Here is a 14,718-nt window from a genome sequence, read left to right on the forward strand (position 1 = left end):
CAGCCGCTCCGCGGCATGTGGGATCTTCCCGGACCGGGGCACGAACCCATGTCCCCTGCATCGGCAGGCGGATTCTCAACCACTGCGCCACCAGGGAAGCCCTGGCAGGCGGATTCTTAACCACTGCGCCACCAGGGAAGTCCCAAGCAATTGTTACACAGAGAAAAGTTTTCTCTACAGATTATGGAGGTTGCCAGGGAAGGCTTCTTGGAAGAGGGGATCTTTAAGATGAGACCTGAAGGGTGAGTAGGAGTGAATAGACCAAGGGGAAGGGGAAAGAGACACAGCAAGGAAGAACCCAGTCTCTGTCTTTAGGGAATTCACAGAGGGAAAGGGGGGAGTGAGGGGAGAGGGGATGGAAAGCGACAGCAGCTTAGCAGAAGGATGTGACCAGGGGGCTCTGGGAATGTGGAAAAGGTGCCTGACTCAGCCTGGGGAATCAGGGGTGACTCTGCAGAGGAGGTGACTGTTTTCCAACACCCAGGTATAAACATCTGCTTCATCACATCTTGAGTGAAGAGAATGGGCATGGAAGAGATCCAGGGCTGGTCAGAGGTGTCATCTCCTAGGACGTTAGAGGCCTCTTATCAGCCTACTAACAGTGGGCCGAAGCCACATCATCCTCTAATCTGGATGCTGTTTTCACCTCCATTGTCAATGCTAAGCCTTTGCTTATTTGAACTAAGTCCTTCCATCTAGAGTCCTTAGTGCACAGTAGTAAATGGTGGAGGAGAATTCCTTTGAAATGGGACCCGGAGAACACCTGCTTAGATCCACCCAATTACAGAAGAAGCACAGGATCTCTTCCCTCTTGGAATGACCCTCCTGGACACCATTGATGACTCATATTAGGTGGATAGTAGGACTCTGGCCCTTGCCAGCCTGGATTCAAATTCCCTCCCAGGACTTCCCTGATGGGGCAGTGGTTAAGAATCCGCCTGCCAATTCAGGGAACACGGTTCGAGCCCTGGTCCGCGAAGATCCCACATGTCATTGAGCAACTAAGCCCGTGGGCCACAACTACTGAGTCTGTGCTCTACAGCCTGTGAGCCACACCTACTGAAGCCCGAGTGCCTAAAGCCCGTGCTCCACAACAAAAGAAGCCACCGCAATGAGAAGCCCGCGCACTGCAACGAAGAGTAGCCCCCGCTCCTGCAACTAGAGAAAGCCCGCGTGCAGCAACGAAGACCCAAAGCAGCCAAAAATAAATAAATAAAATTTACTTTAAAAAAAAGTTGGGTAATTAATAAGAAACAAAAGCACAGATTATGATTTGTGCTATAAAAAAATGATAGTGGCTATAAAGAAAGAGGAGCTCTTTTAGAGAGAGTGACCAGGGAAGGCCTCTCCAAGAAGGCTGATATTTAAGGGGAGGCATATCACGTGACAAGTTGGGGGAAGAGGGCTCCAGGTAAGGGGCACAGCATTTGCAAAGGCCCTGAGGTGGGAATGAGGTTGGCTTGTTCAAGGAAAAAGAAAGCCAATACAGCTGGAGTGTGATCCTATTCTTGTTGTCATCTTCCAGCTGAAGAAAGGAGGCTCAGAGAAAGCAAATGACTTGCCCAAGGGCACACAGGAAGTGCTGGCGGCAAGATTTGAACCTGGGTTCAGTTTGACCCAGGAATTTTATTTTTTCCAGCAGTGTTCAAGTTCATTCAATGTTTACAAACTTGAATGGAGACCTAGAGTCTGATGTAAACCTGGAGTCTGAGAATGCGCCTCCATCCCTGGTGAGGTTTAAATAGACCTCCTCTCCATCAGTCATTGGTGCCAGTGACTGCCAACTTCACAGAAAATGTGTAACGCTGGGATCAATGCTGTGTGCATAACTACGGGGCGGGATGTGGGCTACAAAATAAGAAAAGAAGCGGTATCCTCACAGGCAGGCAGGTGAGCCTTGTCTTCCTCCCCTGCAAAGTCTACAAATGGAAACAAGGTTACAGGTGCCATTTAAATCAGCAATGGTTCTAAAGGATGGGCCGATGGGGAACTCATACCTTCTAATTTATTTCTGTCTGAAGTTTTTACAATTGGCATTTTGTCACCAGAAGAACAACAACAGCAAAATAATAATAAAAATCTTCAGTGAATTCCCTGGCGGTCCAGTCGTTAGGACTCCGTGTTTCCACTGCAGGTGGCATGGGTTCAATCCCTGATCAGGGAACTAAGATCCCACATGCCACGTGGCCAAAAAATTAATAATAATGCAATTATACTCCAATAAAGATGTTAAAAAATTAATAATAATAGTAAAAATAATAAAAATCTTGAATGTGAAAAAAATTTTAGAACAATTAGTATTTATTACTGTGCAGCCTGGCATGGGAAATGCAGACAGTGGGTGACTGTCTGGGTGCAGTTTAGGATGTAGCTGTGGGGCACCCGAAATTGTTAGATAAAAACAGAAGACATGGACTTCCCTGGTGGTCCAGTGGTTGCGACTCCACGCTTCCAGTGCAGGGGGCGCAGGTTTGATCTCTGGTCAAGGAACTCAAATCCCACATGCCGAGCCATGCGGCCAAAAAAACCCCCAAAAAACACAGAAGACATGACGTTATATTGCATGGTAGAGACCAAAAGTTGTGTCAAAAATTTAAAAAGCAGAATCATTTCATTAAAAAAAAATTAAGCACCTGGTTTGCGTCAGGCACTGGGTTTGGTGTTGGGATACAGGAGTAAGCAAGGTTGACAAGGTCTCTGCTCTCATGAAGCTCCATAGCTACTTAGAATTTAGTGAGATGAGGAGTGGAAAGAGTATTCCTGGCAGAGGGAACAGCATGAGCAAAGGCCCTGAGGTTGGAAGGGACTTGGCATATTTCAGAAAAAGAAGATTAGCTCAGAGGATGACTGAGGTGCCCTTAGTGAAAATGGTAGCAATAGGTAGTGACTGTATATCCTTCAGGACTTTGAAGGTCAGAGTGAGGTGTTGGGTTTTAACCTCAGGGAACAGGAAGCCATTGAAGGGTTGCAGAGAGGAGGGGTCTAGTCAGACTTGCCCTTTAGAGAATCACCATAGCTGCCCTGTGGAGAACAGATTGAAGGCGGTGAAGCTATAAGGAGATGGACCAGCCCTCAGGCTAATGCAATAGTCCAGGGGAGAGAGAAGAGTGGCCATGACGAAACAGGGATGGAGAACATTAGACAGACATTTCCAAAGTAAAATCCACTTGGTGGTTGACTGGCTGTGAAAATGAAAGAGAAGACAATGAGAAAGATCGACTCCTAGTTTGTTAGCTTGGGGACTGTGTGGATGGTGGCACCATTATAAGGCCACCTACCCAATGACAAGGGACACCTAAAATTAATGATCCAGTAGGAGAGTCAGCCATGGAGACAACCACCATCACACGCGGTACAGTGAAATGTGCTAAAAGAGAGAGGCTAACAGGGCCTCTGGGGGCAGAGAGGGGGATAGGTTCTGGCTGTGGAGCCTCAAAGGGAAAGAGATCACAATAATGAAGCAGTTGGAAGGAGGCTGGAGGCAAGGAGGCTGGGAAGATGGCAACATGATGCGGAGCTTGGAGAAGACCTATGTGGCTGATGCATAAAGTGGGTGGAGGTGCCCCTGGGAGGCCCTGCATGCCAATCCAAGGAGTCAATGAAGAGAAATTACACCGTGTTCTAGAAGAGGACTTGGTCCTTCTTATAGTTTAGAAAGTCACTGATCAGTGTGTGAGAGGCAGTAAAATAGGTGTTCATCTACGTACTGAATACCTCTAGAAGGATCATCAGAAATCTCTAGTATGGTAACCTTCTTTGGAGTAAAACTGGGTGGTTGGAGAAGAGGGATGGGGAGGCTTTTCATTCTTTATTCTTTATTATTATTATTATTTTGTAATTTGTACCATATAGATGTATGTATTCGATACTTTAATACTTAAAATAATTATGAAGGAAAAACATGTACTGGTAAAAAGCAGACCTTGGGGTCAGACAGCCATGCATTTGAATCCTGGCTCTGTCAAACTTGTCTCCAGATTTGTCAATATTTGCATCTCTGAGGCTCAGTTTCCTCATCTGTAAAATGGGGATAATAGTAGTTCTTACTTCAAAGTGTTGTTGGAAGGATGAAATGAGATAATATATGTCAAGTGCCAGTACCACAGGAAGGCTAGACTAAACAAATGCTGTTAGTATTAACAATTAATAATGGTAACTTAGATGGGTACACACCCCCTCCAAGGATGTCTCAGCTTGACATGGGGGAGGGGCGGGGGGAGTGGGGGAGGAGGCAGAGTCAAGGGAAGGGATTTGGAATCAGACTCAGCTGAGGTCTGCCTCTCTAAGCTACCTCTCTAAGCCACAATGACCCTCGTCTGCAAAATGGGACGCTAGCACACCTCCCTTCTAAGATCAAAGAGCTACTGGATGGGGGCAATTAGTCAACTGCCAAGAGCAGCACCCTGTGAGTTATGAGTTGTGAAGATGAAGATTTTCGGGATGGCCTCTCTCTCTCCCCCTCTGTCTCCCAGGCCCCAGGGGCCTTTCAGTCTCTCCTCTCTGTCCCCCAGTGTGGGGTGGGGTGAGGTGGGGTGAGGGGACATTCTCTAGAAAGTGAAGTTTTCTTGTTCCAGTTCGGGGAAGATTCAGGAGACGTCTCAGAGGCAAGGCCTTAAGAAGGAGTCCCTGAGCCCGAGCTCCCTCTACCCCTCTCTCAGGTTCCACCTCTCTCGCTCCTTCAAGACAGCCACGTTGAAGGTCGCCAGCGCGACTCATCTGTGGCCAGACTCGTGGGCGGCGCCCACACATGCGGAGCCTGCCACCCACAGGGAGAGTGCGGTACTGCAGGTGAGGGTACCAGAGAAGCCCCCATTCATCCAGTCACCCTTCCGTCAATTACTCAGGGCCTTTCCTGCGCCAGGCAGAAGGGGTCCCTGCCCTCATGGGGCTTACAGTCTAATGGGAAGAATACCAACAACACAAGTTCTGGTATCAACTTCACAGTCTGCTTTTTGGTGAAAGCCTTTGTTTTTATAGCACAAGTAATAAATATTCATTGTAGAAATTTTTAAAAGAAAATTAAAACCCAGACATACTTCTCTTAACACGTAAGTATAACCCTTACAGCATTTTTCCATGCACTTTACCAAAATGGAAATATACATTTCATCGTATTTCGTAGCCTGCTTTGTTGTGTTTAACAGCTTTATTGACATATATTTCACAGACCATACACTGGTTCTGTTTTTAGCTTAATGTGACAGCAGATGATTAATAATAATACAATACAAATTGCTTCTATTTGTTGAGCAAGATGCTAAGTGTTTTTACACATATCATCACATTCAGTCCTCCCAACAATCTTATTAGGTGGGTACGTACTATGATTTTCCCCATTCTGCAGATGAAGAAACTGAGGCACAGAAAGGTGAAGTGATTTGTCCAGCAAAAGTAGCAGAGCCAGGATTTTAATCCAGCTTTGAGGGACTTCCCTGGTGGTGCAGTGATTAAGACTCTGTGCTCGCAATGCAGGGGGCTCTTGTTTGATCCCTGTCAGGGAACTAGATCCTACATGCATGACTCAACTGAGTTCAAATGCCACAACTAAGGAGCCCGCCTGCTGCAACTAAAGACCCAGTGCAACCAAATAAATAAAGAAAGAAATTTTAAAAAAAGTCCAGCTTTGACTGAGAAACTGAGTTCTTAACCATTTTGTTATGACTGCTCTGTGCCAGGCTGTATGGGAAATCAGAGGAATCTTAGAAAATGGTGGGGGGAGGGGAGCTCTCCTGGAGCTCAGAGTGTAAATGAGGAGAAGGAATAGTTTTCAAACACAGTGTAGAGAACTTAAACCTCACTGGGGTACCAGAGGCCAGGGGCACGGTGTAACCAGGAAAGGCTGCCTGTAGGAGGTGAGAACTGAGTTGGGTGCATGCAGACAGAGATGCACAACAGGGTGGGAAGGGCATTTCCAGACAGGAGAGGCCAGCCTGTGCAAAGCCTCAGGTGCAAAGCTGATCACCTCTCTCCTAGCTTAAAAGCAAGTCTTCTTAGTACCCTTTGGATAAAATCCTAACTCATCATAGCCTGTAGGACTGTAGGGCTCTAAGTTCTTTTTTTATTTTTATTTTTATTTTTTAACATATTTATTGGAGTATAATTGCTTTACAATGGTGTGTTAGTTTCTGCTTTATAACGAAGTGAATCAGCTATACATATACATATATCCCCATATCTCTTCCCTCTTACGTCTCCCTCCCACTCTCCCTATCCCACCCCTCTAGGTGGTCACAAAGCACTGAGCTGATCTCCCTGTGCTATGCGGCTGCTTCCTACTAGCTATCTATTTTACATTTGGTAGTGTATATAAGTCCATGCCACTCTCTCACTTCGTCCCAGCTTACCCTTTCCCCTTCCCGTGTCCTCAAGTCCATTCTCTATGTCTGCAGGACTCTAAGTTCTTGCTCCTTCTCTCCCTTCACACCTCCAACGTTAAGGCACCGTTTGGAATTCTGGATACAGTACCTATATCTTTTCTCTGTGGTGATGTCTGCCTGGAAAACTCTCCCATCTCCCTTCCAACCAAAACTTGTCCTTGACTCACTCATATTTATTTGGGGGGATGGTGGCATGACTTAGATGTCACGTCCTACAAGAAGCCTTCCCTGACTGCCCTTCCCTAGTCCGGGACAAATGCCCTTCTGCTCTGCTTCCACAGACCTTGTTCCCCCTCCCCTAATCATGGCAATAATAATAGTTAACAAAAAATTATTGAGCACTCACTTTGTGCCAGGCACCTTGCTAAGGTCACTTGAGTTTGTTTTTTGAATTTTATTTATCTTTTTATACAGCAGGTTCTTATTAATCTATTTTATACACATCAATGTATACATGTCAATCCCAATCTCCCAATTCATCCCACCACCACCCCACCTCCCCGCCACTTTCCCTGCTTGGTGTCCATACATTTGTTCTCTGCATCTGTGTCTCTATATCTGCCCTGCAAACCGGTTCACCTGTACCATTTTTCTAGGTTCCACGTATATGCATTAACATACGATATTCGTTTTTCTCTTTCTGACTTACTTCACTCTGTATGACAGTCTCTAGATCCACCCACGTCTCTACAAATGACCCAATTTCGTTCCTTTTTATGGCTGAGTAATATTCCATTGTATACATGTACCACATCTTCTTTATCCAGTCGTCTGTCAATGGGCATTTAGGTTGCTTCCATGACCTGGCTATTGTAAAGAGTGCTTCAATGAACATTGGGGTGCAAGTGTCTTTTTTTTTTTAATTTTTGAATTTTATTTTATTTATTTTTTATACAGCAGGTTCTTATTAGTTATCCATTTTATACATATTAGTGTATATATGTTAATCCCAATCTCTTGCATGTGTCTTTTTGAATTATGGTTTTCTCTGGGTATATGCCCAGTAGTGGGATTGCTGGGTCATATAGTAATTCTATTTTTCGTTTTTTAAGGAACCTCCATACTGTTCTCCATAGTGGCTGTATCCATTTACATTCCCACCAACAGTGCAAGAGGGTTCCCTTTTCTCCACACCCTCTCCAACATTTGTTGTTTGTAGATTTTCTGATGATGCCCATTCTGACTGGTGTGAGGTGATACCTCATTGTAGTTTTGATATGCATGTCTCTAATGATTAGTGATGTTGAGCAGCTTTTCATGTGCTTCTTGGCCATCTGTATATCTTCTCTGGAGAAATGTCTATTTAGGTCTTCTGCCCATTTTTTGATTGTGTTGTTTCTTTTTTAATATTGAGCTTCATGAGCTGTTTATATATTTTGGAGTTTAATCCTTTGTCCGTTGATTCACTTGCAAATATTTCCTCCCATTCTGAGGGTTGTCTTTTCGTCTTGTTTGTAATTTCCTTTGCTTGGTCACTTGAGTTATTGAAGCAGTATCACAGAGTGATTAAACATGCAAACTTCGAGGCCAGACTTCTTGGATTTGAATCCCAGCTCAATCACTTACAGGGTGTGAAACTTAGGCAAGTGACTTCACCTCTCTTTGTGCCTCAGTTTCCTCATCTGTGAAATGGGGATAAGAATAGTAGCTATCCCATAGGAGTGCTGTAATGACTACACTAATGCATGTGAAGGGCCCAGTACATGGTAAATGCTTAATAAATATTAGCTAATAACTATTATCCTGTTAAGTCCTTGTAACAACTCCAATTCACAAGTGAGATTCTAAGAGGTCACTTGACTTGCCCATGATTACGTAGCTAAGTAGCTGACCTGAGACTTGAACCTGATACCAAGGTTCATGCTGTACTGCCCCCCATTGTAGAACCCATCACACTGGTTGTAGTAACTGTTTACTTGTCAGTCTCTCCCTCTAGACTGGGTGTTCCATGAGGTCGCTGCTGTTGCCCCAGTCCAAGGACACAGTTGAGACCCTAATTAAATGAATTAATGGTGCTAAGCATCTCAGACAAGTTATTCAGATGATGGAAGTGGTGGTCACAGCACCCCTGCAGCGTGCTTGGAAAAAAGCTTCGGTGCCTTCTGCATAGTGCAGGCCAAATATCCCTCTGCTCTGCTTTCATAGAACCTGTACCCCTCCCCTGACCATGGCAAAAATAATAATGAACGATAATTGAGCACTTAATTGAGACTTGGGATTAGTCTCTTGGCAGACAAATATTTATTGGTCCAGGAACTGGATGAACTCTTAGCTGGGAGAAACCACAGTAGAAGTAGCAGGCAGAATGCCCCAGATAAGCTTTCTCCTAAGCAAGCCCTGTCCTTGGCTAGGCAGCCTCCCCCAGCCTCCCTCCAATCCCCGCCTCAGCAGCTGGCCCCAATATTGAGGTGCCTGCCTGCCAGCTCCCTGTTTCAAGGAAACAGAGCACCAGAGACCTTAGTGGCTTCAACATGAGTGTAAACATCACCAGCTGCCAGAGAAGATGACGTCAAATCCAGGCCTGGCTGGCCATGGCCTTGGGGAGACTCCCTGCACAGAGAGGCCAGATGCCCTGGGGTTCACTGTGAGAGGACGCACCAGCTGGGAACTGCCAGCTCAGCACCTTGAAAACACATTTGATGGTTCCATCCATTCTCAAGGACCCCATGACTTGAAATATTTTTCTTTCCAAACCTACTGAAGTCAGAAATTATTAGCTCTTTTTTTTTTCTTGCTAATCCTTATTCAGAGCATCAGATTAGCATGAGCTTGACAGGGTGACCTCTCGGAGTTGGTGTTGTTCTACCTAAAGCAAAGTCTGTATGGCTTTGAGGTTAAAAGAACTGGCTTGAGTCCCACACTGCCTGAGTCCACCACTTGCCTAAAGCTTTGTGATCTTGGGCAATTTCCTTCACAACTTTGAGTCTCAGTTTCCTTATCTGAAAAATGGGGAGAATAGTATCTAGCTCACAGGATCATGGTTGGGATTAATGTATATTCAGTGAGGTCCTATCATGTGCCAAGTGGTCACACCAGTGAACAAAACATAGTCCCTGCCCCCATGGTGTGTGGTGAGGAAAGGCAGACAATAAACCAATAAATATTTAATACAGCAGATGGTGGTAAGTGCCACAAAGATAGATAAGGCACAGTAAGGAGGATAGAGTGTCAGGGTGGGGAGGAGCTATTTCACTTCAGGGTGGTCTGGGAAGGCCTTTCTGATAAGAGATGGCTTCTAAGCAGAGCCCTGAGTGAAATAAGGAAGCAAATCATGCGGCTACCTGGGGGGAAACTCTTCTAGGCAGCGATATGAGCACGTGCAAAGGTCCTGAGGCAGGGGCATGCCTGGCATATTCAAGGAAAGGCAAGAAGGCCAGTGTAGCTGGAGTGAAGTGGGCAAGGGAGCACGTAGCCCACATGATGTCAGAGCGGTTGCTGGGGGCAAGGTGGGTAGGACCTGGCAGCCCACTGTCAGGACTTTGGCATTTACTCTGAGATGGGAACCACTGAGGATTTTGAGCAGAGGAAGAAGATGATCTGACAGGTTTTAAGGGATTCCCCTGGCTGCCACGTAAGAATAGGCTGTAGAAGGGCCAGGTAGCAGGGAGACCAGTTAGGAAGCTGTTGCAATTGCCCAGGTGAGAGATAACACCTTTGATTAAATTGGTAGCAGTAGGTGGTAAGTAGCTGTCAGATTCTGGATAGAAAATGTGTGTGTGTGTGTGTGTGAGTGTGTGTGTGTGTGTGTGTGTGTGTGTGTGTGTGTGAGAGAGAGAGAGAGAGAGAGAGAGAGAGAGATATCAAAGGTGATTCCAAGGTGTTAAAATTGAGGAATGGAGTGCCCATTTACTGAGGTGGAGAAGACAATTTATGTAAAGTGTTTAGCATAGATGAGGGCAGGAAATAAGTGCTTAGTAAATATTAGCTATTCGTTGTATTGATGATTTTGGTTTCCTGGGCTGTCTAAACTCAGTCACCCAAAGCTTTGCAAATGCTGAGCATACCTGGCAATAACAACATAGGCATCATGCCTGAGAATGTACTGTGGGCCAAGCATACGACAGACAGAATCTTTACCTAGCACTATCACCCTGCAAGATGTATGAAAGTCCTATGAGAAAATAAACATTTGTTGAATTTTTAACATATCCCAGGCATTCGGCATTTTTCACTTAATCCTGTCTCTAACACTGAATTGTAAATTGCATGAGAGAGATCTTATAGCTCTTGCATACTACTGTGTACACCTGGCACATAGTAGCCACCGTAGTTAATATTTATTAAATGAACCGTCATTATTATGAATAGAGGGTGAGTAACTTCCCCAGGTGGGGCTGTGTCTTAAATTATTGTTTGTCAGATAAAGGGATGAATAAGTGCATATTACATTCCCATTTTAGAGAAGAGGAACAGTTGGGGGCAGACCAGATTTGAACCCAGGATTTCCTGATCCTTGAGCTTGGACCCTTTCCATGGCTACACTGTGGGGCTTCACAGCCCCTCTGGCTGTGTTTGAGGATGCCTAGGGATTTGACAGTCCTAATTTCACCATAACATGCAAAAACCCAGGCTACTCAGAGAAAGAAAGATCAGATTGTGAAGCTCTAGTAATATGATCCTAAATTTTTGTTTTCATGAAACTGCAGTACCTTAAAGCATTCGTTTTATCTAACTTGCTCAAGGTCATACAGGCTGTGAGGGATGGAAATAAAATGTGAATCCAGTCTTACCACGCCAGAGTCCCTGTTTATTCCTCTAAGTAGAGGTTCTTAATCTTGGGCACAGGACTCTTAGGGGGTGTCGGGATGTACTTTATAGTACCTTCTTCCCCCAACATTGTGTGCTTAAACTGTGTGTGCTTAGCAGCAGCTGCATTTTTTGTGAGGAAAGGATTCATAGCTTTCATTATATCCTTAAAGGAACCTATAGTCAAAAAGTTTACTTTCATTTTATCTTATGTATCTATTTTTTAACTTTTATTTTTAAAACTGTTTTTAGATGAGTAGAAGGAAGAAAAATGACAGGAGGGGTGGGAAAGAATTGTAGAGATAAAATATAACAGATGCCAATTGTTTCCCGTTGCTATTCATTCATTCACTCATTCATTCTTTCATTCATTCAACAAATTTGTGTTGAGCACCTGTTACTTGCCAGGCACGATTCCAGAGTCTGGGGATGCTGCAGTGGCAAAATCTTTTATCTCCCCTGAAAGAACATAAACTCTGTGATGCCGACAAAATATTGTAATAATGATGATGACAATTATTATTATGTCCTGGTGCCATGAAAAAAATAGCGCAGAGTCAAAGGGTAGGGAGGAGGGGATATGGCATTTTAGATAGAGTGGTTTGTGCTCGGAATCTCCTGTTGCTGTGTACGGACATCAACGAAGGGAGCGACCCCGGATGCCAGGGTGTCCTCCACAAACCTTTCTTTTGCGCTTAACCTCACCAGGGTGCTGACCTTAGGGAGCAGGGAGTGCACGCAGGAGTGCAGAGCGCATGCTCCCTCTAGCTCTGCGGCTCCGAGCTTTCAGGCTAGGATTCTGCGGGCCCGGAGGACAGTGCGCAGGATCTTCGGGTTAAAAGGCACCGCCCAATAGGAACTTCCTTTTGAGGTTGTGGTCCCGCCCCCACAGCCAACTTTTCTGTTTCCGCTTCCGGCGCTGCGGCGGTTTTGGTCCAAGATGGCGGTGGCAGCTGCGACCCGGGTTTCTGGGCTGCTAGGTCGTTCCCGGCTGCTGAGCCGGCCTATGTCGAGTGGCGCCCACGGCGAGGAGGGCACAGGTACTGGGACTGGGTGCGCAGGGCGGGCCTCGGCCCCACTGGAGTGAAGGGCGGTGGGACTGTGACCTTGGCTTGAGGCCTTGGGGGAGGGAGAGGAGACCCGGGCGTATAACCGCCAGGCCTGAGCGTCGTGCCCCCTCTGCAGCTCGCATGTGGAAGTCCCTCACCTACTTCGTGGCGCTCCCCGGGGTGGGAGTGAGCATGCTGAACGTGTTCCTGAAGTCGCACCACGGAGAGGAGGAGAGACCCGAGTTCGTCGCCTACCCCCATCTCCGCATCAGGTCCAAGGTACCCCTTGGAGTCTCTTCGAGTGTCTGTCCGCTTTTCATTCCAAATGCCCTAGTCCAAGTTCTTCATTCTCTAAAGCGTGGGTGCCGTGCGTGTACAGTTTTTCATTTAATCCTCCCAAACACATTTTTATTTTCTCCGGTCATATCTCACTTTTCTTCTTCAAGGTCGTACAATAAGTGCCCTTCAGGGAAAGTTTTCCTTTCTCCGAGTCATCCCACCTTTTGCCTTCTGATACTGTTCTGAAACAGTTGTCGGTGGTACAAAACTTGGAGATTTGGGAAACTCCCTTAGACTGGCGAAGTCGGAAGGCGGTTCACCTTTCTACAACCTGGGCATATGGAAGCTACTAGCTGCATAATGAAGAGATTGACAGCTTCTCTTCACCTCTGTGCTAGTTATCATCCCAACTGTGGCATCCTTTGGCTGTTGATGCAGATATATTATAATAATTATTACCTCACTTAGCCCAGGTAGGACTGGAAAATTAAGCAGGGTCCTTAGATTCAGAAAGAATTTTTGAGTCTGAGCGCCACTCCCACCCTTGTACAATAGAATTAGAAGCCGTGCAGTAAGGTTTCTTCATCTCAGTACTGTTGACATTTGGGGCTGGATAATTCTCGTTGGGGCGAGGAGGGGCTGTCCTGTGAGTTATAGGATGTTTAGCAACATCTTTGACCTCTAACCACTAGGTGCTAGTAGTATCCGCTTCTCTCCCCAAGATGTCTCCAGATACTGGCTTGCATCCCCACAGGGGCAGAATCATCCTGGGCTGGAAATCACTGCCCTAGAGCAATGCTTTTCAAAAGTAGCATGCAAAATAACTGAGGGTATGTTGCAGTTTCCAATCCAGAGATTTGTTTCAGGTCCAGAAATCTGCATTTAAGTAAGCATCTCTGGCCCCATACCCACCTCTACCACTCTGATACAGGTGACGGGAGGATTGCACTTTGAGAAACACAGCACTGATGTACAGTTACCAGGGAGAGGCTTTTGAGTAATGAACTTGAGCTTGCTTTTCATACTGTCTACTCTACGGGCTCCCCTGGAATTTCTAAGAGCTCCCTTAAATTATGGGAGGGCTGAAATATGCCAGTAGTTAAAGGACTAATTTCTATTTTGTTTTTATATATTACCTGTTACTCACCCTACTTAGGCAGTTCGTGGTAGTGCTGTTTCTGAACTATTTCTGGAATTGCCTAATTGACATCTTCACTCCACAGCCCTTTCCCTGGGGAGATGGTAACCATACCCTATTCCATAACCCTCACGTGAACCCGCTTCCAACTGGCTATGAAGACGAATAAAGAGAACCTGGGCCATTACCCAGTGGGGACCACAGCACTGGTTTGGACCATTACTCTGCATACATGGACCAGAAAAATGTTCGAGACCTTAAGCTCACCTTCTTGTATCCAGTGATGACCATTATACTTGATGACCATTAAACTGATATTCCATCCCTTTGCTTATGGCAGGAGGTGGCTTAAATAAATAACAGTCATGAGCTGAGAGTTGCATTCTTTGGTGGTGTTTTTCCCTCAGAAATTAACATTGATGTTGTTTCTATTTCTGCAGTGAAGGTCTGCGGCTGCTGTTTACAGTGTTTCAGGTTCAATTCAGGCCTCCAGATAACAATGTTTGTAACAGGCCTGGCATTGGTTTCTTGTGCCTGGGGTGGGTAAAGCAGATACCACAAGGCAAGCTAATTAAGGGTCAAAATCGGGTCCTGGCAGACTTCGGATGGCAGAGACACCAGCATTTGCTGAAGAATTCTCCCTATAGTCAGATAATTTTCTCCAAAGGTGTCAAGTTCTCATCTTGGGTCATCTCTCAGCTCCCTTAAGGCTGGAAGGGTCAGAAACTTTTGGAGAAATAAAGGCAGTGTGACACATTTCTGCATATAGAACTGGCTTTGTTTCTGGAATTAAAACCTTCCTGTAGCCATATGAATTAGGAGAGATCACCATTAAAGAGCAATTAAGATTTCCTCTTCAAAATTTAAAACTTTTTAAGTAGTTGAGATGGAGCCATTTTATGGGCAGGATAAAGTCAAAATAGCATGAGGAACAATCAAAAAAATTATTCCCTCAGTAGCAATTATAATAACATTTGTTTTATTCTCAAGGCTCAACCAGACAGTTTTGTGGTAAGATTCAAGAGCCTATAAGGTTTTGACTGGCTTGTGGCCAGGGTTATTTCAGGACAGGTATACTTAACTCCAGCTTGCTGCCTGGACTCCCTCAACTGGCTTCTAAATATCTTTT

At 45.4% G+C, this 14,718-nt stretch overlaps 1 protein-coding gene across 1 annotated transcript; it reads left to right on the top strand.

The window, feature by feature from the left end:
• The first annotated feature begins 12,019 nt into the window (after positions 1-12,019).
• Positions 12,020-13,965, top strand: COX6A1 (cytochrome c oxidase subunit 6A1). Its single transcript, XM_007129987.3, has 3 exons — positions 12,020-12,163; positions 12,309-12,451; positions 13,675-13,965. Exons 1-3 carry the CDS (start codon positions 12,064-12,066, stop codon positions 13,756-13,758), a joined length of 327 nt encoding a protein of 108 aa, XP_007130049.1. The 5' UTR covers positions 12,020-12,063; the 3' UTR covers positions 13,759-13,965.
• Positions 13,966-14,718: the final 753 nt, after the last annotated feature.

This window comes from Physeter macrocephalus, chromosome 19 (genome assembly GCF_002837175.3).
Source record: "Physeter macrocephalus isolate SW-GA chromosome 19, ASM283717v5, whole genome shotgun sequence".
NCBI lineage: Eukaryota > Metazoa > Chordata > Mammalia > Artiodactyla > Physeteridae > Physeter > Physeter macrocephalus.